Source organism: Setaria viridis, chromosome 4, assembly GCF_005286985.2.
Source record: "Setaria viridis chromosome 4, Setaria_viridis_v4.0, whole genome shotgun sequence".
Classification (NCBI taxonomy): Eukaryota; Viridiplantae; Streptophyta; class Magnoliopsida; order Poales; family Poaceae; genus Setaria; species Setaria viridis.
In genome coordinates, this window is record NC_048266.2 from 20,043,468 (window position 1) to 20,066,600 (window position 23,133).

Below are 23,133 nucleotides of genomic sequence, written 5' to 3' on the forward strand. Positions count from 1 at the left end.
CTCCAAAAATGGCTGAGAAACTTAGCATCACAATCAGAGACTATTGTATTCAGAATACCATGCAAACGAATAATCTCTGTAAAGAACAATTCAGAAATATTGCTAGCATCATCAGTTTTATGACAGGGAATGAAATGAGCCATTTTGGAGAATCTATCAACAACCACAAAAATGCTGTCCCTCCCCTTCTTAGTTCTAGGCAATCCCAAAACAAAGTCCATAGAAATATCAATCCAAGGGGAAGTAGGAACAGGCAATGGCATATACAAACCATGGTTGCCCAATCGTGACTTAGCTTTCTGACAAGTAGTGCAGCGTGCAACACGGCGCTCAACATCACGGCGCATCCGGGGCCAAAAGAAGTGGGCGGCCAGCACCTCATGCGTCTTGTAAACACCAAAGTGGCCCATGAGACCACCTCCATGTGCTTCCTATAACAACAAAAGACGAACCGAGCTTGCTGGAACACACAACTTGTTGTCGCGAAATAGGAACCCATCCTGCATGTGAAATTTGCCCCAAGGTTTGCCATCCATACAATGAACTAAGGCATCTTTAAAATCAGCATCGTTGACATATTGATCCTTCACAGTTTGCAAGCCAAAGATTTTAAAATCTAACTGTGACAGCATGGTATAGCTACGAGACAAAGCATCAGCAATGACATTTTCCTTCCCGTTCTTGTGTTTAATAATGTAAGGGAAAGACTCGATGAATTCTACCCATTTAGCATGACGACGGTTCAGATTTGTTTGGGTACGAATATGTTTCAAAGCCTCATGATCAGAGTGAATTATGAACTCGCGATGCCAAAGATAGTGCTGCCATGTTTGCAAAGTGCGCACTAGAGCATAAAGCTCCTTATCATAAGTAGAATAGCGCAGGCTAGCACAGCTTAATTTTTCACTAAAATAAGCAACCGGTTTTCCTTCTTGTAACAAAACAACACCTAGCCCAATATCGCTAGCATCACATTCAAGCTCAAACACTTTATTAAAATCAGGCAATTGCAAGAGGGGAGCATGCGTTAACTTATCTTGCAAAGTTTTGAACGCGACCTCCTGCGAGTCACTCCAATCAAACGAAACACCTTTCTTTGTAAGCTCATGGAGAGGCGCTGCAATGGAACTAAAATCACGGACGAACCGGCGGTAGAATCCTGCAAGTCCAAGAAAGCTTCGAATCTGTGTGACCATCGTCGGTGTAGGCCACTCCCGAATGGCATCAATCTTGCTGCTATCCACCTCAATGCCTTGTGGACTAACAACATAACCAAGAAACGATACATGTTGTGTGCAAAAAGTGCATTTTTCCATGTTAGCAAATAAGTGGGCAGCACGCAACGCGTCAAAAACAGCACGCAGATGTCCTAAATGCTCTTCCATGGACTTGCTGTACGGGAGGATATCATCAAAATAAACAACGACAAACAATCCTATGAAGGGCCTCAGAACTTCATGCATCAAACGCATAAATGTGCTGGGAGCATTAGTCAATCCAAACGGCATAACCAACCATTCATATAACCCAAATTTCATTTTAAAAGCCATTTTTCATTCATCACCCAATTTCATTCGAATCTGATGGTAACCACTACTCAAATCAATCTTAGTGAAAATAATGGCACCACTAAGCTCATCTAGCATATCATCAAGGCGTGGTATAGGATATCGATAACGAATGGTGATGTTATTAATAGCACGACAATCGACACACATACGCCATGATCCATCTTTCTTTGGAACAAGTAACACAGGAACTGAGCAAGGGCTAAGAGACTCACGAATGTAACCCTTATCAAGCAACGCCTGCACCTGGCGCTGAATCTCCTTTGTCTCATCCGGATTTGTACGGTACGGTGCACGGTTTGGAAGCTGTGCGCCGGGGATGAGGTTGATCTGGTGCTCAATGCCACGAAGTGGTGGAAGACCCAGTGGCAAGTCTTTGGGAAAGACATCAGCGTAATCCTGCAAAAGGTTAGCAACCGCAGGGGGAATATCCAAAGATGGTGCATCATCAAGTGAAACGAGCATACTATAGCATTCAAGTGCATAGCAGGGCAAATGAGCATCGTGTAAATCAGCGAAATCAACACGTGTAGCAAGTAAAACAGGTGTTTTCAACTTGATCTCAGAATTAACAGAGGTTGATTGTGCAGGTTGTTTAGCAGCCTTAGCAGCTCAAGCAAGATCATCTTTAACAATTTGGTCAGGTGTCATTGGATGTATAATTATTTTTTGACCCTTAAACATGAAAGAATAATGATTCGAACGACCGTGATGCAAGCTATCAGTATCATATTGCCAGGGTCGACCCAATAACAAAGAGCATGCTTCCATGGGAATAACAAAATCAGAATAAGCACCCATGGAGAAAGGAACACGCACCGACCGAGTTACTCTAAGTTTCCCAACATCATTAAGCCATTGAATGTGATATGGGTGCGGATGCTTACGAGTGGGTAACGACAACTTTTCGACCAGCATGGTACTCGCCAGATTGTTGCAGCTGCCGCTGTCGATGATGATGCGAATCGACCGTTCCTGCACAACACCCTTTGTATGGAACAGAGTGTGTCGCTGATTCTTCTCAGGCGGGGCGACCTGTGTACTAAGAACACGCTGCGCAACAAGACTTGCATACCTATCGGCGTCGGCCGGGTTGACATGTACCTCCATAGCTGCATGGTCAGTGGCAAGCATCGCATGTTGAATATCTTCAGAATCACTAGCGGAAGAGTACTCACCATCGTCACGAATAAGCAAAGTGCGCTTATTCGGACAGTCCCGAAACACGTGGCCAAATCCTTTGCAACGATGACACTAAATATCGCGTGTACGGCCTGTGGAAGGAGCTACGCCTGTGGAAGGGGCAGCGCTTGCAGGTTTGGCCGTTCTCTCGCGTGGTGTAGTGGTAGGCGTGGGTGGCGTAGGGAGAGCGGGTGCGGAGTTGGATGTCAAGCTTCTTCCTGCAAAAGAGTTAGAATATGTCTTCGAGCGGCGTCCCTGCACTTCACGTTCAGCTTTGCAAGCATATTCAAATAATGTTGTCATATCTGTGTATTCCTTATAATCAAGTATATCCTGAATTTCGCGGTTCAAACCACCACGAAAATGTGCCATAGCAGCGTCGTTTTCCTCCAATAACCCACAACGAATCATGCCTATTTGTAATTCCTGGTAATATTCCTCAACAGATTTGGAACCTTGCTGAAAATGCTGCATTTTATTAAGCAAATCTCAGGCATAATAAGAAGGCACAAATCTGTGGCGCATAGCAGCTTTTAATTGATCCCAAGTGGTTGGAATTGTATTGGGATTTTTGTATTTATATTCACGCCACCAAATTAAAGCAAAATCCGTAAATTCACTAATAGCAGCTTTAACTTGAGAATTAGCAGGAATATCATGGTATAAAAATTTCTGTTCAACTTCTAATTCCCAATCAAGATATGCAGCAAGATCATATTTGCCATTAAAAGGTGGAATTTTAAATTTAATCTTGGAAAAGGAATCATTACCGGGACAGCGTGGCACGCGGCGGGCACGGCCTCGGCGGTCGCCATCTTCCTGTTCTGAGTCACCACCATAACCCTGCTGCAACTCTATGACTGTTGTGTGCAATGCATCGAGTCGTGCCACAACTGTGTCGAGTGTGGCCTTAGCGGCCGTCTGTGCGAGGTCTAGCTGATCGCACCGCTCGGTCGTCGAGGAGGTCGTCGAGTCTAGCCATTCATGAATTGTTTGAATGTCCGCGACAAGCCCTTCAACTTGTGCCCGTATGCCCTGCAGCTGGTTATCCCCCACGTCGACATCATCTGCCATGATTAGCGCAAATACAATAACAAAACCGACGACAAAACAGGGGTGTAACGGCTCACAAGGCGCTCACACTAGTGCTGTTATCAAATTCTTATCCATTCTTACCACGCACGCAGGGGCGAACTGCAACCAACTGGTGGAACTTGTGAAAGATTGGAGGAGCGATTGCCTGGAGAAACAAAATCTGCTCATCGTAGAACTATGTGGAGTTTTGGGAAGGCTGCACTCAATTGAAGGATTAGCACAATCAAACAATAATGCAAAGTTGAATTATAGTGCCAAACACGTAACAAAAGTTGCTGGTAACAAGTGAAACCGAAAAGAACAGAGGCAAAGAAGCTGCAAAGGTGGAGAGGGCGCACCTCTTTTTTTTATTTTTTTAAGGTGCCCCAAAACTAATAATAGGAATAAAATGACTCTGAAACAGCAAAGCACCACACACACTTTTACCCGCGTGATCGGATCAGCTTCCCTCTCCCGTGCGGACTGTCCTCTTTCTTTTTTTTGATTGATGTCTTTCCTTTTTTTTTTTGACTTGCCAAACACACAAGGTAGGGAGAAGGCGATCAGGGGGGTACGGCGCGGCTGCCTCGAGATTCGGGGGAGGGCGGCAGTGTGCTAGGGTTCAAGACAACGGAAGGGAAAAAAAGGTGAGAAAAACACAAAGTAACTAGCAACAATTGATGCGGAAAGCACACAAATTCAACAATGCAAATTATTGAAAGAAGGTGCAAGGCTCAAAAGGGTTGCTGGGACAAGGATGTAACCTGAAAATAAATTTTTGTTTGGTTTTTGTGGACTGTAGGAAGGGAAAAATACTCGATAAACTCACCGAGCAACCTGGAAAACTGATACCACTTGATAGAGTCGGAGTGCCCGATCTTTCAATGAGTGAAGATAAATTCGACTTGGTGGAAGTAGACCCTCACGATCCGACTACGACGAGCGAACCAGAAGCGCCAATGCAATCGCTGAACCAACTCCCTGTGGTTACCAACCTTGCCAGCGCAAGATCAGCCTGATCACGAAGATCGATTCCTGTCCGGAATCGAAGAACGAACAAGAAAAAGAGGCGAGCAATCTACATATCACTCAAAGGTGGAGTTCTGAATCACACAAGGATAGCGCGTATTTGCGCGTGTTCAAGAGTAGCTAAAGCTAGATGTAAAATAAAACTCTAAGTCTGGAAATAAATATAGACTCTATCTAAATAGAGGAGAGGAGGGGGCGCAGCCCCTAGCAGCCAAAAGGAGGCGTGCGACCAGGAGGGGCGCCCAACCCTAGGCGCCCACACATGGGCCTCCTGTTGGGCCAGCTTCTATTCTTCTGGGCCTTCATTCTTTAGTAGCATGACGAAGGTCAATTCTCTCGCACGGGCCCGGGTAATTGGCCCAGAAGGTGGTGCCTGGGGTGGAGGATCATCTGGTGGCGCTGGAGAAGGTGCTGCTGGTGTAGATGTATCCGTGTTGTAGTTGGTGTCCTCATCAATCTCCAGTTGGTGTCAAGAAGGCTTAGACTGAATCTGGTTATTGTCAGGTTGAACGAGAAGTTTATCTCCAGTTTGTGTCGGAATTGTAACAGGAGGGTTACTTTGTCTGAATGGTAGGAGTTTTTGCTCCAGTTAGAGTCTAAACAATGTTTGAAGCTTTGCAGTTTATGGGCTATAAGTCATGTAAGTTGAGGTCTGTTTTGGTCATAGACATCCACTTGTGGATGATCGAGGCCGGATGCTTTTCCTTAATCTAAAAAGAGGTTTGAGTCCCCTCAAGCGAATATGAGTACCTAGTTTCTTCTTATTAATTTAAAAACGCCTAGCTCGTCCGAGGTTGATCTAATTTTTAGTTGGATTTTGCTCGGTGTCAGTGGTCTTCAAAGTTTGCTAGCTTAACTACAAAAGTTAAATAGGAGCCCCCATCTGGCCATCTATAGTGGATTATATTTATTTTGTTGGTGACCACCTCTTTCGGACAGAGAGAGGACATTGGATATATTTCCTTTTTTTTAGCATGGTTCATGTGGAAACACTGCACTCGATGTGGCAAGAGTTAGCTGCTGGCTCGCCTTGGATCCCACATTAGGCCGTATGGAAAACAAAGTCGCTATTTGCAAGCCCAGCTACACTCAGGTAAGGTCAAGCTCTGGTAGTTGAATTAGCTTGTCCCTAGTACCATCACATGCTAAAAGCACAATCACATGTTTCCTAATAGTCTTATTGTGATCCTAGACCTCGTGTACTTGCAAGCAGGCCATGTGGGAGCCAGGGCAGTTAACCAATAATTGGATGAATCTAGAGACACCTCAGCACATCGCTTTATAACCACTTCAGCGAGTAAGTTAGTCTAAACCAACAGCGAGTCAACGTACTCCATCCCAAAATACTGTATTATTGCAGCATGATAGAAGATAGGTAGCACATGGCACTATGGCAGGTAGCAACTAGCAAGAATCGAATCAGAAAATTTGATACTGTATTATTTTTCGAGGAGGCTATATGTGATTTGAATGAATTCCGTTTCATCTTTGCACCTACAGCAATTTATACAGTGTACACACAGCTTCTATCCTACAATTTCCACAATGGGGACATTCTCAGGTAGGGACAGAACAACCAAGAAATTTTATTAATTAAACGGCAACGAATGGTCGAAGAAAAAATGGACTGTGTAAGAATCTCTATTACCATAGCCACCAACCAACCGATCACAATCTTTACGGGTTGAGATTGTCCAGTGCCTCCAAGAGAATAGGCCTGAACCTCTTGCAATCCAGCTTCACGTTCTGCTTGTCCATGAAAGTCTGCCTGATGAAGTCGAACCCATGCTTATGGAACGCAATAGGGTTCTTGAAGATCTCATGGTCCCTTGGGTATTGCTCCGTGAGGCTGCTCTCATCAACGCCGATACTGTATTGTTTGTAGTGCAGGCCCATGAGCTCCGCTGGATTGCCGAAATCGGTGCGGGATACCCATTCCAGCCCTCCCCATGGCACGATCTGAATCAGCGTGGCATTCTGTGGCAGGAACACACAGTTTGTGAGCCCAGCCCCATGGACTCCCATCATCACGTCGACCGTGTTAACCAGCCTGGCGAACTTGGAGATGTCAGAGCTCACATTGGCCTCATCGATCACCACTTCAAAGCCGAGGTCCTCTGCCATTGCAATGATCTCGTCGAGGTTGAGGAACATCCTTGTACGGTGCCTCTTGATGATGAGCAATCTTGGCTTGACCTTAGGGTACTCTCCAAGCACGGTAACGGTGTCCCTGCCTAGCGAGTAAGCTCCGCGCATGAATCTGTTGAAATCAACCATAGAATAGTTGTGCGGGGCCTTGGACGAGTCAATCGTGAACTCCATGTAAGCATGCAGGCCGACGATGACATGCTTGAAGCAATGCACCTGGTCATCCTTGCTGAAATCAATCACAGGGTACTTGGACAGCTTCTGGAGCACAGTCTGATACTTGATTGTCCACCAAAGCGCCATGTCTGTTATGAGGAACTGAACTTCACCATTGAACTCGCTTGCGGTCGTGAAAAGGGGGACCATCACGTCGGTGAAGTCATGGAACAGATTTCCGGTGTACCCTGTCAGTGAAAAGATCACAGCAGGCACATCGTGGTACCTGGTGCACTCCGGGGCCACTTTGCTTGATTTCACTGTCAGCTCTGTGATATGGCTGAGGCAGAACTCGTCCCCTTTCCGAGGGTATGGCTTGATTTTCCACAGCTCGTCTCTCCGTGAACCGGCGGGCTCCATGAACATAATGGAGGTAGCATTTGGGTGAACTCTAACATCACCACGCATCTCGCACACATTTGCTCTAAAGTTTGAGAAGTCACACAGGGGCTTGCTCCCCTGCAGATCGGAACTACCTGCAAAGCGGAAGGTACTACGTCAACAACGCAGTATGTTTAATAAAAATAGTAGACAGAAACTATGTTTAACAGAAATAGCTGATCGTCCAAAATTAGGCAGAGACAGTTTGATCGAAATTAGTGAGTAGGCATCAATAATATGAGCTTCAACAGTTAATCATAAGAAAATGGAGAGAAGAATCCCGACATGCAACATGAACCCTACAACGGCCTTAGACGAAAACGTTATCAGATTAAGGTGACATAATCGGACATTGGAAAGCCTACCCCCTGCATTTCTCTTGACATTCACCGGTTCAAATGCTATTCTATTTGTACACGTAATGTTTCCACTCTCTAATTTTAATTTATAATGTGAAGAGGTTAAACAAACGGTAGCAGCATTTATTAAGATAGGAGTAGGTGTGTCATTTTGTATCTACTTTCTCTAAACAGCGCCCAATTGATTACTATCCCAAATTAGACGTGAGGTTCTATATCATGTATGCATCTTTGAAAGTGTATGTTTGAGTTTGAAGCCGGAACTTTTCTATTATTATCTATCTAAAAAGTAAATTACTAAGGTAGTTCCCTATTCTGTTATGGCAAACCAAACCAAACCAAATCGAGCTTTTTAATAGAGAACAACGCGGGAAGCGTAAATAAAGACAAGAGTGGGGTACACACCGTCGTCTTGCTTGCCATTTTCGGTGTCCTCGGTGTCATGAATGGTGTAATTGGAAACGGTTGGGAGCGTGACTTTGTGCTTCTCCGCCGCGTGCCCACGCTCCTCCCCCTCCTTCCTTTTCCCCTCGCCGTCACCTCCGCCGCCTGGATGTGAACAATCCAGCGCAAAAATTGAATGAGAGATCCGAACAAGGAAGAAAGCTCAATTACCCATCTCAGCACCGAGTGTCAAATCATGGGTCTGCGACTGCGAACACCCACCGATTATAACGAAACGAAAGAAACAGGAGGAATCGAATCGGTTGCGAATTCTGGGTGTCCGGACAAAGGGATGATGTGCCGCTCAACTGCGACGCCTCACCTAACGTCTCCTCGTCGGATTTCCGGCCGCTCCCGTCCTTGTTGGGGGTATGCTCCGTCATCCCGCTGGTCGGGTCGGGCTCGCTCAGCACCCGGCTCTCCTCTTCCTCGCCTTTGGTTCCTGCAACCGAGGGATTGAAAGCAGTAGCCGGAGCACACGTTAATCGACCAAGAGGATAAGGTGAAAGGGCAAAATTGGGCAAGAAAGAACACCTTTCAGGCAGAAATTAATCAATAAATAAAGAAGAAAATAACCTTTTGGTCTCACATCGGCTTCGTCGTCGACAACTCTAGGATCTCCACCTGCTGAAAGAAACACCCCCGATCGAGTTCAGTAATTTTCAAGAAAATTCAGAGTGCCGAGAATTTCGACAGCGGAGTGCGAAGCGAAGGGGAGGGCTCACGGAGAGCGTCGGTGGAGGTCTTCCGTGAGGTGGCTGGCGGCGAGTTGACCTTCTGCTTGATCAGGATGGACGTCGGCGCCTGGTCCACCGGCAGCTTGCCGTTCACTGCGGAAGAGAAGCCGACAGGACAGCCGGCGTTCAGTTAGTTAACGAAATTGAAGGTGGCCCGTCGCGCTCAGGGAGGTGAGCTGAATTCTGTGTCTCCGAATTCTCTACTTACGGTTGAAGAGGATGGCGTCGGGCTTGGAGATGACGACGAAGGTGAGCGAGACGAGGAAGAAGCCGACGACGATGACCAGCAGCCGGAACCGCCGCGAGTCCTGCCGGAGGCCCCGCACCAGCTTCGGCCGCTCCCCGGATTTCATCCTGCCCTTTCTCCACTTGTTGGACCCAAACCGAAGAAGAAGAGAGGCGTGCGAGAACTCGAGAAGAGAGCGACGAGGGAGCCCGGGAGCAGAAAAGGAAACGGGAAACGGAGCACAGGAGGCAGCAAGAAGCAGTCAGGCTACTTGGGCAGGCCTCTTGCGTGTGCCGCCCCTCTATCTCTGCGCGTCTCTGACCAGAGAGGAGGAGGCGAGGCGAGGTGGAGCGGGGTGGGTGGCAGACTGCTCCAGTGGAGAGTGAGGCGTGGTCGTATGGAGGCGGCCTGTGCCGCCGCCGAGACCGGGAGACCGGAGACGCGGCAGCTGCTAGGCTGGCGGGTTCGCGTCCGCTGCTCCGCTTTCGTAGGTGTTTCCGTCCTCTGCTTTATCAATTGCCTTTCGATTAATCTCTTTCTTGCATCGTTGGAACAAGTCCGCACGGCGCTGCGACACACCGCTCCGTATTTTAAGAGAATCCGTCCCACCGGCTTTATCGGGGGAAAAGGCCAGTGCGATAAAAAGAATACTAGCAAATAAAGAAATGTCGCGCAATAAAGGATAGCAATTGATGTCAGCTAGAATAAGGATAGCAATAAATATAGACTAGGGGAAAAGACATCATATAAAGGTGTCTACTGCCATCCATATGCATCAAAATTTTCGTGTACGGGATAATTTTGGAGAAACTTTAATTCGCTAGAAACCAGCTTAGGGAATACAACTTGGCTAATGATATGTCCCGGTTCATTTTAAATTTATGTTAATTTCATCTCAGTTCAACAAAAAAAAATCAGCTACGTTTGAAAACTTTAGCTCAATTTGAGAACTTAACTCATCCTTTTCCTCTGTTCTGAAAAGTTTCAAGTCGATTTTGGAGAGGTTCACAACTAATTTTTTTCAAAGTAAAACCTCAATCCTCTTGCATTGGAGGAACCAGCTCTAAAAGAGGTGCCAATAGTGACTGCAAAAAAGTCACCACCGAGAGAGAGGGCTAGTTTAGCATCGATCACCATATTCTAGTCAACCACAATTTTGTGCAATACACACCTTAAGATGTTTCATTTGATCTTATTTCAAAATATGGCGCTTCTATGCTATGCAAACAACTTATTTGTAGAAATATTCTACAACCAGAAGAACATATAGCTTAAATTACTTTGGTAGTTGCTTACTTTGATGACAAGACACATAAGTTAAACAAATAATTCACATGATTATAATGAAGTTATCAAATAAATTTAGGGTTGTATAGAACCAACATCGTACCTAGGTTATAGCTCTCGTCGCCCGTGCCCCGGGTGATGATCACATCTGTTTCTTGGTGTTGCAACCTATAGCTTAATGTTCATGTCACTTATCGTTTATCAGCCTATAGTCTTTTTTTTTCTTTTTAATTATATTATCTCTATTTTCAAATAATATATCGATTTACATCTATGAGCTCATCAGAAGGTTTGGATAGTCCTAAATATGGGGCTAGACACCGAGACGCATTTGACATGAAAATTATGGTGCAGGACGGCGTAGTCTACATGGAAAGGCAGGAACTAGTCGAGGATTAGGAAAGTACTTGTTGTAATAAGAGTAAAACATCTCTAGTCGTATCCGACTAGTATTCTTGTAACCAACCGACCTATAACCCTACTCCTGGCAATATAAGGCGAACCCCCTCCAATTCAATCCAACCAACACACAGAACGTATGGTGTTACACAATCTGTGGTCCGAACCTGTCTAAATCGTGCGTCTACGTTTACCTTCGAGTTCCTGATCTCGACAAGCCCCACTAACCAAACACTACCTCGAGCACCCCCTCAGTAGGTTGCCAGATCCAAACACCTTCAGCTGGCGCGTCAGGTAGGGGCTCTCGTCGAGAATCCACTGGCGAATTCGATGGCACAAGTCATCATCAAACCAATCGTCGCATTTGAAGTAGGCGCGACGTTCATCTTCGGCTCCTGGGTTTGCATCGCAGACGGCACTGGAAATTTCCGCCGCCGCATTGCGTCAGCCCCGAGCCAACGCATAAGCCATCATGCAAGTCGGACTGCTGCCAGAGTTGATTCCCGTTCGGACTCCGCAACACGACCACTTTTTATCAGGCGACCCTATCCAGATCACAATCCGATACGGATACGATCGAGGACCTCGACTACTACTCGGATCCGGACGAGGAGACTCCTTTATCAGGTCCGCAGCAGGGCCTGGTAATCACATCAACTCCCCAAGGCAGATTCGTGTACTGGCCCAACATGAAACCACCCGCTCTTGCCGAAGATAACGATTCGCGCCTCATCGCCTACCTCGACACTGTCCCATACTAGGAGGGAGCTCCTCTGTCGCCCATCTACGAGCAAGGGGGCTCCACGGAGGTCATCACTTCAAGCTCGGGAAGCCATTCTCCAGAGCGAGAACTCTTCACTGTCATTACTAGACAAGAGGACGAAGAAGAAGGGCAACGAGATAGAAACCCATGATTTGAGCATCACCCAGATGACGTCTCGCAAGTTGAGCTCACCACCAACGTTGTTCGAGAAGAGACTGAAGCTCAAAGAACTCAATGACAAGCAAGGAACACTGCAAGTGTAGAGCGCCGCTGGCGCCTTGCAGCGGACCTACCAATCATGAACCTGGATAATGCCTTTGAAGCAGCTCAAATGCGTCACCATCGTACTCCCCTCGCCACCATCGCGTCTATTGATCTCATCACCCACGCGATACCGTAGAACAAGTACACTAGACAGTTGGCTGAACTGGCAGAACGCATATACGAACAACTCCATCAGCAAAATCCAATACAGTCAATCCAATGCACCGCATCCCAGTGAAGTCAACATGGCAGCAGCCATAGAGGCCCTTCGTCCAGACCAAGTCAACTTGGAGGCGCCAGACCAAGCCAAGCTAGAGCTGAAGTTAGTCGGGCAGGACCCTCAAGAGGCCATGGCCACTATGGGCTAACCCAGAACCCGAACGCCCAGCAGAAGACCTCCACAACAAGATCAACGCAAGCCGCGATGCCCATACCATCCTCGATGGACGGTGCCGCGAGCCCAAGTAAGAAGTTGAACACCTAGTAGATGATACTAACGGGTTCCCCGTCTTATCAAGACATGTGAGGAGGACAACTCTATCCGAAAAGTTCAAACCCCTGGGTATCACCAAGTGTGATGGCAAGGAGGACCCGGTCCAATGGCTGCAGTACTACTTGCTATTAGTACAAGCAGCTAGGGGAAATGACGACACCAAAGTCGTCTACTTCCCTATCTGCATGGAAACATCCCCACTCACATGGCTCGCATCGTTGGACAAGAACTCCATCAACTGATGGAAAGACCTCAAGGTGGCATTCACCAACAACTACGCAGGGCCAATGCAGCGTCCTGGCAACAGGATCAACTTGTCTCAGGTCAAGCAACAAGAAGGCGAGACCCTACGGAGCTACTTACATCGCTTTTTCGACAAGAAGGTCACAATCATGGATATCATGGAGCGCGACATCATTGATTGCTTCCAAAATGACCTCCACGACCGCCACATGTTCCAGGACTTCGGCAGAAGACGCCCTGCTGATGTCAAATCTCTCAAGATCATGGTATAGACATGGGCAGATGAAGAAGACAGGGAGATCGAAAGGTTCGAGTCCAATCGTAATAAGGGCCAGCACAACAATAATCAGAACAATAGCCAATGCAACAATAAGAACCATAACGATTGCACAACAATGACAACTAAAATAACTACTCAGGAAGTCACAACAACAAGTGCAAGTCAGACAACACTGTCGCGACAATCTCGCAGTCATCCAAGAAAGGTGTCGGCAAAAACCAAGATAGGCCCTCGTTCAACGAGCTCCTGAGGAAACAGTGCCCATGGCATCCATACCATAAACACTCTGCAATAGATTCTTTCAGAATCCATCCAACACTGTCAACGTCATCTTTGGCGGAACTCTGAGAACTGCTACTAAGCAGTCCTAGAAGCTCACCCTTCGAGAGATAATGTCCATTGAACTTGCAACGCCAACATTCCTCAAATGGCTCGAGGTGTCAATTACCTTCTCCAGGAAGGACCAATGGACTAGTTTCTCAGACCTAGGACGGTATTCCATCGTCCTAGACACGGTTGTCGCTGGCTCCAGACTCACTAAAGTACTCATCAAAGGCGGTAACAATCTCAACATCCTGTTTGCCAAGACACTGAAGAAAATGGGCCTCGACGTCACTAATATGCTCACCCCGACAAACTCCGTGTTCTACGGGATCGTCCCAGGCAACGCGACTATACCCCTTAGACAAGTGGTTTTTCTAGTTACCTTTGGGACCAAAGAACACTACCAGACATAATACATCCGGTTTGAGGTGGTGGACTTTGAAACATCATACCACGCCATCCTCGGAAGACCAGCATTAACCAAATTCGTGGCCATCCTGCACTACGTGTACTTAGTACTCAAGATACCAAGTCCCAAGGGAGTACTCTCCCTACGCGGAGACTTGAAGAGGTCGTATGACTGCGACACAGAAGCTGTGGAGCTAGTAGCAACTACTCAAGTACCAAACTCGATGATGCAAGTCTTCACCGCATCCAAGAAGTTGTCCCCATCAAAGCTCGAGATTCTAGAAAAGAATTTGGGGCCAACGAAGGTCAAGCCGGCAAGTTAAGTAGACGTCAAAGCCCTAATTTGCACAGGGTTGGATCCTAAATAGGAAAGTGCACTCGTCAAGTTCCTCCGGGCCAACTGAGATATCTTCGCGTGGAAACCAGCGGACATGCTGGGAGCGCCCAGGGAGTTGATTGAGCACTCACTCAACCTAAATTCAAAAGCTACACCAAAAAGGCAACGCCTACGATGATTCACCCAAGATAGAAGGTATCGGGGATAGATCCCCAGTACCCACAAGGAAGGAAGAAGACGGACTCCTACTAGGATTCCTTAGTAATCCTACTAGGACTTATACCATGTAACCCTACTAGGACTTTTCCTTGTAACCGACTAGTAATCTCGCCCCCTAGAGTATATAAAGGAGGGCAGTGGTCCCTAGATCGGTAGGCGAAGACCTCATAGAACCACAACAGAGGACCAAATCCTCCACACCAAACAACAACCAAGCGCAGGGCGCAATATAAAATAACCCAAACAGAATGTAGGGTATTACGCTACTCTGGCAGCCCAAACCTGTATAAATCCGTGTCTTGCATCCTTGCTTTTATCTTCAAGTTTCAAGTCCAGCGATCCCCAACCAACCAATCTACTACCTCGAGATACCCCTCGGTAGGTTGCCGGGTATAAAACACCGACATGTGGCATGCCAGGTAGGGGTGATCGTCGAGATCATCGGGTGAGCTTGAAGGACCTCATCATCATGATCAATCTACTCGACAAGAAGCAAATCACCGAGTCGGAGTTCCGAGCAGACAAATCTACATCGAGGTAGAATTGTTGCGCTCCGCATTCTAATCGACGACCGAGTCGGTTTCCACCACAGGCTGCTACATACGGCTCGTCGATCAAGTCACTCACAGATTGAGGCAAATAATCAAGTCACCGACGACTAATTCGACTACTCGTCTCGACTAACGGTCTAGTTTGATTACTCATCTTGACTAGAAAACTAGTCGAGGATGAACTACTTCGACTAGTCGAGGGCGGGTTTCACGTGATCAACAACTAGTCGGAATCGACTCCGACTAGTTGACTTCATCAAGAATCGCCATGGCTTCGTCGACAATCGTCCACAAATCAAGCTAAGTCACTTTTTTAACTATTTTATACAATTTTTTCGGCTTGCTTTCCACATATAGGGCAACGCATCGAGTACTTTTTTGTGTACACCTCTCGACGGGAATTACCCTTTGGAGCTACACTTTGCCAATTATTCCTAAGGGCATGTTAACCGACAGCCATAGGCTTGGTACACCGAATTACGGAGGCTATCGCCACGGTTTTGGTGCATTGAATTTCGGAAGCTCCACCATAGGCTTCGTACACCGAATTAGGAGGCTATGCCACGAAGTAAATGCATTGAGTGATGGAGGCTCACTGCGACTACACCCTAGTGAGGCACAAGTCCTATGTGCGGCAACACGTGCTCTCCTCGCAAAAAGTTAGAAAAGTCTCAATGATTGCTTTACGTGCAATTGCGCTCTCTTTTTGTCACAATGTCAACTAGTTATTTTTGTTGTCTCCTCTTAGCGATCACTAATATCCTCAAGCAGAACACGCCTCAATCCGTGAAAGCTTTGGATCTTCTGTCATGCCTAAACACTAGGAAACGTACACGAGACAAAGATCTCAGACGCGTAGCAGCAGTGCCAGTACGTGTACACGAGATAAAGATCTCACACGTAGTGGCAATGGCTAAATAGGGACTGAGAACTAAAACGTAAAGGCTAACTACTCGGGAGAAATATGGCTGAAACAAAAGCATGACACACAACATTTGCATTCATTACCGAATAAATTGCGTAGGATCTTCAAAATTCTACAAATATGCTACATAATGTATGCATCTCTTTCTGCAGGTCAAGCTTCAGCGATGACTTTCCAGGACGCTCAGCGTACCTCTAGTGGCTCCGCTAGCTCCCAGGCCTGGGGGCTAAGCACCAATTACTACTCGGAATATTTCCAATGGCTAAGCTAGCTTCCAAGCTCAGGTGCTAAGCATCAAATAACTATTCGACATGGCTCATACAGCTCACCTAGCGCATATGCTCAGCGGCTGGATACAACAAAACTACTCAGATGATGATTGGCGTGAAGACTAAAGCTCGCTAGACCCTTGAATTGATTATTTAATCATTCCAAGGCTTGGGGGCTGATAAGCTACACCCAACAGTTGATTTTTTCGAGATGAAAGAAGAAGATTCAAGATTTTATTGACCCTCAGCCTGATTCTTTGATTCAACTTAAAGCTTCGAGGCTACTCCATATGGAGTGTGACTTTCGCCGTCCTCCATATCACATTACAAAGATGAAGATTACAAAATCAAAATGATCAAGGGCTTGAGCACACCATAGCCTCATGGCAGCTTTGGAGGAACTTTGAAGATTCAGCCAGATAAAGTACTCGAAGAGCACCAAAACTACTCGGCGAGGATCTAAAAAGTACTCAAAGGCTGCAACACTCAACTATGAAGCGCTCGGGGGCTTGTCGGGGATAGATCCCTAGTACCCACAAGGAAGGAAGAAGATGGACTTCTACTAGGATTCCTCTGTAATCCTACTAGGACTCATACCATGTAATCATACTAGGACTCCTCCTTGTAATCGACTAGTAGTCCCGGCCCCTAGAGTATATAAAGGAGGGCAGGGGTCCCTAGATCAGTAGGCGAAGGCCTCATAAAACCACAATAGAGGACTAAATCCTCAACACCAAACAACACCCAAGCACATGATGCAATATACAACACCCTAAACAGGACGTAGGGAATTATGCTACTATGGTGGCCCAAACTTATATAAATCTGTGTCTTGTGTCCTTGCTTTTACCTTCGAGTTTCAGGTTCGGTGATCCCCCATCAACCAATCTACTACCTCGGAATACCCCTCGGTAGGTTACTAGGTATAAATCACCGACAGAAGGGAAGCCATCAATAAAGAGCTGGCCAAACTACTTGCGACGGGCTTCATAAAAGAAGTCTATCATCCAGAGTGGCTCTGTGATGACCGACCCCAAATCTCTCGAGTTAATCTTAATCTGAGTCCCTAATCCCCCTATCTCAACTTTCCCGAGTTTAAGTGCTCAACCTCCAGTCCGGTCCCGACCCCTGAGAACCGACCCCTCTTTGCCGGTTCCCAGCTCCGACCCCTGCCGACCCCCAACCCCTACCGCCGGATCTTTCGAAGTCTCCCAGTAGTGCCTCCCTTCAATCTGAGCAGTGGACCAACCGAGACTGACCGGTGGACCCACAAAATCTTTTTCCCAGATCTCCCGAGACAGACGCACTCGAGTAGCATGTCCGCTCCAGAGTTTCTCTACCGCATGGCTCAATTCCTCCGACCCCCGCCGCTCCGCCCCGTCGTCGGCCGAGACCGGATGGATTCCCGCGCCCCCTTCCCCAATCGCAGCGGAAGCCCTCTGCAACCCTTTCTGCAGTGCCTTGCGGCTTGCGCCCATCATCACCTCGCCGGACCCCCGGCTGCAGAGCCCGATGCCTCCCGGCTTTTCCGCCGCCCCTCCACAGTCGCGCCGCCCCAGACTGCGCTACGCGACGATTCCTTCGTCGCTAATCCCGACCCCGGCCATGACAGTTCCTTTCCCGCCTTGTCAGAGCTGCGCCCCGACAGACCGCTGCTTCACGCTCGCCCGCACAGCCGCAACCCGTCTGTCTTCTCACCTGTGCGCCCTCATTTCTAGCGTCGTTTCCCCGGTCACATCCATCAGATCCGCTGCACGACGACGCCCGCCTCCGCCAAATCTCAACCACCGGCAAAACCGCGCCTGCGCCACCCTGTCTCTGGTGCCCAATGGCCGATGGTGTTATCCCCGAAGTTCTGCTCCGCCGTCCCGCTGCTCAATCGCCGCCGTGGTAGCGCACTCCATCGCTTCTTCCCGGTCTTCACGCTGCTCCAACTCTCTCTCTTCCACGCAGCTATAAAAGGGAACGCCAGAGTCCCACCGGAGTCCCCTTCGCCATCGCTACCTTACCACCGTTCCTCTGCTTCGTGGTCAAGCGTTGCCGCCTAAGTCCCTGAGGAACTCTCCTCTCTGCTCCACGCTCGCCCTTTCCAATCCACCTAGCCGCTTGCTCCTCTGCGCTGCGCAAGAGCTTGCTTGTGGTCCACAAGAAGCACCGCCGCCGCCGGAGCACCGCCGGACATCGTCGCCTGCCCAAGTCCTAGTGCTTCCATCCTTCCGCCCAAGTCTGCTCCTTCCCGACCCCAAGCTTCACCTGTGAACCGAAGGTAAGCTGCCGACCCTTTTCCGCCTCGTCCGACCCCTTCTGTTCGTCTGACCCTTTTCCGCCTCGTCTGACCCCTTCTGTTCGTCCGAGCCTTTTCTGCCTCGTCCGACCCCTTCTGTTGGTCTGACCCTTTTCCGCCTCGTCCGACCCCTTCTGTTCGTCCGACCCCTTTCTCCGTCTCGCCCGACCCTGTCTGTTTCGCCGACCCTTTCTCCGCCTCGCTCGAGGGCTCGGCTGTATCCTTTTCCTTGACCCGAGGGTATATGTGTAAAAATCGGGGACTTCTCTGCGTTAAGTTTGAGGACTCTCGGCATATCTATTCCTCTAGTCTAAGGATCAGATCACAAGTTTCTTCCCATCCGACCCTTTTATCTTGCCCTCCACAACCCAAGTGCACCTCCCCACCTTTTCTGTAGCTTTGCTACCAGTGTCCGAAGCTAAAACTCGCAAGTGTTGCTGTTGAAATAACCATCCAAGTGCTAACCCCCTGCAATTGCATTCGTGTAGAGTTGCATCTCGCCGATGGCATCTACGAGCTGTACCCGGCGCCTGAAGACGAAGCTGTAGCCGAGCTCACGCTTCCAGAAGCCAAAGCCGCCCCAGCAGAAGACCCATTCCCCTCCTCCTTGCTTGAAGGCAAGCCCCGGAGCATGAACCCAGTTTTCCCAAACTTGCGCATGCCTTCTTCATCATGTTTGTGCATTTACGTATAGGAGTTGTTTGCAACCATAGATGCGTGACTTAGTTCCCTTGATCCGAATACTAGTCTGTTGGGTTCGAGTAGTGGCAATGCTTAAAATAGGACTCGGTAAAAGTCGAGTGATTTTCTGTCACTCGCGAGTATAGGAGTTGGTTGTTCTCTTCTATTACAACTATAAGGACGATGGACGGGGCAGGGTTCGGGTTAACTTTTGGTGGTCGGCTGATCGCCCCGTCTGTCTATGGAACTTGTTAAGGCCCGACAGTGGTGGTGTTCGTGATCAAGTGTTTGAAAGTACTAACCTCATACTCAGTATGGGATGAGGAAGCCTAGTACCGGATTGAACCTAGACGTGAGCGGTCGCCCCATTGTCCTTGGAACGGAGTTCCCCTGCGGCCGCACCTGGTGGCAAGTGTGGTCACAGAACGGCAGAGACCGGGTCTGTGGAACATTGCACCAAAGGAAATAGGCCCGACACGGGTTAGGGAATTGATGGGGAAGGCCGACACAGGAAGCGACCCTCGGTGGTGCGCGAATGTCGTGAGGTTAGGTTCACCATGCATGGTTAAAGAACTCAAATCGATTCGTCGGCCTCTCACAGTTTGAGACTACTTGATCGCTATGCTACACTGAGTAATAATGAAATCTGATGATGACATGGTCTTGATGATGTTATATACCCTTTGGTTGGTTCTATGTTTGCTTAGAGTAAGTTGCTAACTTAGACCGGATAATGAACTTAGAATCTGAGCTAAAACTTTGAAAATACGGATCTACATAGTGCTTTTGGCAAACAAACCCCTCAGTCAAAGAGCCTTGCATGTCTAGAAGTGGTGGAGTAGTTTACTCCCGGTTGGTTAAGTCTTGTTGAGCTTAGTAGCTCAGCCTTGTTGTGGCTTTTCATTTTCAGGTGAAGTCGCTGCTCCCGAGTCCGCTCCTGTTGGCACTTGGCCGCCCCAACTCCCTCCGGGTTGGACGGTCGAGTGGGATCCCTCCTCGGAAGGCGAGGAGAGGGATCACTGACATCTTGGCTGGCCTCACCAAGGACGTCCGACTCCTGTGTTTAGCTTCCGCTTATTTACCTTCTGTTGTTTTTCCTTGGAACCTTGTAAAACTCTGATGTTGTTTGTTGTTGAACTAAATGGTCAATTGTCTAAACTCAGTGGACTTGTTGTATTCTCTGGAACCGCTCACCTTCGTGTGAGTTTGCTAACTCGGTCCTGTCAAAGTGGTTAAATTGGATGAAATCTATCGTTGTCAAGATTTGCGGATCAAGACTTAGACTAGTAAATTTCTTTTATGCGCGTAAGGCTTTGGATGGTGGCGTGGGAGACACGGGGTTAGACTGGTTCGGGCAAAAGAGGCCCTACGTCCAGTATCGAGGATGCTCGTGTTGCCCACGCGGGGTTCTGTAGTAGGGGTTACAGGTGGGCGAGAGAGGGAAGTGATCCCATGTCTCTTGTGTGCTTGTGCTCTAAGGGAATGTAAGAATGTGCTGTTGGCTTGAGGAAAAAAGTCTGAGCCCCCTGTCTCTGGCCCCCGATGCTCCTTTTATATTGTAAGGAGACCGCCGGGGTTACAGGTGAGACGGGTGTGGAAGACAGTAAAGAGTTAAACATAGCTGGGTAAAAAATACAACACGAAGGGAGGAGCCAAGTTCCTAGGCTCCCGGCATCCTCGCCGGCCTTCGACGTCTGCCGACGCGTATGCTGGAGGGGGGTGGCGGCGCGCCAACTGTCGTCGCGCCCTATCGATGGCCTCCTCGGTGGCTGTAGCCGCCGGGTCATGATGAGGGCGTTTCGTCGCGACTCCTGTGTCCGTTAGGGGAGGCAGCGGATTCCACCATCCTGCTGACAGCTCACGGAGAGCGGACGTCACATCCCTACTGCCGGGTGCGTGAGGCACGAGAATGGGCGAGGCTTCCCTCTACTCCGGGAGGCGCAGGCCATGAGTGCCCTGCGGCGAATGGAAGGAGGCCACAGATACTGTAGCTTGTACAGTGCGGCCGTGCATGGGTACTTGCAGCGGGTTGCGTGAGGAGCACGGTCATCCTTCTTCCTGACAGACCTGCGGTGCATTTATGGCGAGATCAATAGGGGGACCCACGAGATCATTACCCTAATCCTCCAGTCCGCGCCCGAGGGGAATATCCATCTTGTGGACCCCAGTGAGTCCGACCCCCGCGCCCAGGGTCGGGCGAGGCGGAACCTTGCGGCGAGTGGTCGGGCGCTCCCGATCCCGGGACCGCGGTCGGGCGAGGCGGAACCTTGCGGCGAGGGGTCAGACGCTCCCGATCCCAGGACCGTGGTCGGACGAGGCGGAACCTCACGGCGAGGGGTCAGATGCTCCCGTCCCTAGGACCGCGGTCGGGCGAGGCAGAGTCCCGCTCATGTTGGGCCTGACGGCGATTTCGCTACCTTGGATGGGCCTGGGCCTTCATGACTGTTGCTTTAAGCGGTATTAGGAGACCGTTAATATTTCCCCCCGACAAAATCCGACGGCATCTCGAGTCAGCACGATTAAGGCCGGGTGTCGCATGTTAAGCGACTTAACCGTGCCTTAATTAGGCTAATCCGAGGGTGTTCCGCCACAGGCTCGCTAATCCCATCCTAGTGCGAAAGAAAAACAACGAGTGGAGGATGTGTGTCGACTACACAGACCTCAACAAGCACTGTCCAAAGGGTCCCTTCGGGCTCCCTAGGATCGATCAAGTCATCGACTCCACAGCTAGTTGCGCCCTCCTCTATTTTCTCGATTGCTACTTAGGGTCTCACCAAATAGCTCTCAAAGAGGAAGACCAGATCAAGACCGTGTTCATCACCCCATACAGAGCTTTTTACTACACAACAATGTCTTTCAGCCTGAAGAATGTTGTCGCGACATATCAACCGGCCATCCAAGAGTGCTTCAAGAAGCAAATACACCACAACATGGAGGCGTACATGGGCGATGTGGTCGTAAAGAGTAGAAATCCCGACGACCTAATTGCGGATCTAGAAGAAACTTTCGCAAGTCTGTGAGAATTCTGGTGGAAACTCAACCCAACAAAGTGCGTCTTCAGCGTGCCTTTCGGGAATCTACTTGGGTTCATCACTAGTCACCAAGGCATTGAAGCTAACCCCGAGAAGATCTTCGCCAACACCGATATGCCTGCCCCATCAGGCATAAAGGACATTCAGAAGCTGATTGGATGCATGGCGGGTCTCAACAGATTCATCTCAAGGGTTGGAGAACAGGGCCTACCCTTCTTCAAACTACTCAAGCAGCAAGACAAGTTTTAGTGGACCAAGAAGGCAAACTAAGCCCTACAATAATTAAAGGACTTCCTATCAAAGCCACCGGTCCTCAAGGTGTCAGACCCCAACAAAGACTTGCTGCTTTACATCGCCGTGACTACCAACGTCGTCAACATGGTGATCGTGGTTAAAAGACCAGAACTAGGCCATGTATACAAAGTATAGAGGCCCGTTTACTTCATTAGTGAGGTGTTGTCAGATTCCAAGGCCAAATACCTGCCAGTCTAGAAATTGCTATACGCAATATTGCTCACCTCGTGGAAGCTACGACACTACTTCCAGGAGCACAAGATCTCTGTCATAACAAATCTCCCTCTTGGAGAAATTCTCCACAATCGGGATGTAACAGGAAGAATATCTAAATGGGCGTTAGAACTCGGAGCATTATCCCTGGAATTCAAGTCACCGGAGAGCTTCTTGCCCTGCTAGTCCGTATTTATAGACCATTGGATGAGTTTAATAATTCACTTAGACTTGTGAGTACAAGCCAAGTTGGGGCGTTATGGTCCAAAGAGCCTACTAGCTCATGGTTGCTGCTGACCCGCTTTTTGCGAGCCGCTGGGTGAGTTAAAAAACTCAAGTAGACTTGTGACTACAAGTCGAATTGGGGTGCTAAGGCCCAGAGAGCTGAATAGCTCTTGGTTGCAGCTGACCTACCTTTGTGACCCGCTTTTGAAGGTGAGGACAGGTAGTTGACTACCATCGAAAAATAATTGCATTAGTATAATAAGGTTGAGGCCAGTGGC

The 23,133-nt window shown here is 48.5% G+C and overlaps 1 protein-coding gene across 1 annotated transcript; it reads right to left on the reverse strand.

The window, feature by feature from the left end:
* Positions 1–6,269: 6,269 nt before the first annotated feature.
* Positions 6,270–9,881, reverse strand: LOC117853073 (alpha-1,3-arabinosyltransferase XAT3). The gene is made up of 6 exons (XM_034735439.1): positions 9,347–9,881; positions 9,127–9,231; positions 8,978–9,028; positions 8,724–8,843; positions 8,363–8,506; positions 6,270–7,693 (listed from the first exon to the last, which is right to left on the reverse strand). Exons 1-6 carry the CDS (start codon positions 9,489–9,491, stop codon positions 6,531–6,533), a joined length of 1,728 nt encoding a protein of 575 aa, XP_034591330.1. The 5' UTR covers positions 9,492–9,881; the 3' UTR covers positions 6,270–6,530.
* Positions 9,882–23,133: the final 13,252 nt, after the last annotated feature.

Excerpts from the sequence above, each read along its gene's own strand:
- LOC117853073 (XM_034735439.1), bottom strand. The coding sequence starts at position 9,491 with ATGAAATCCGGGGAGCGGCCGAAGCTGGTGCGGGGCCTCCGGCAGGAC. Across the intron at positions 9,232-9,346 it reads CGACGCCATCCTCTTCAACC|TGAACGGCAAGCTGCCGGTG; the intron begins GTAAGTAGAGAA and ends TCTCTTCCGCAG. Across the intron at positions 8,507-8,723 it reads ATCCGACGAGGAGACGTTAG|GCGGCGGAGGTGACGGCGAG; the intron begins GTGAGGCGTCGC and ends GTTCACATCCAG.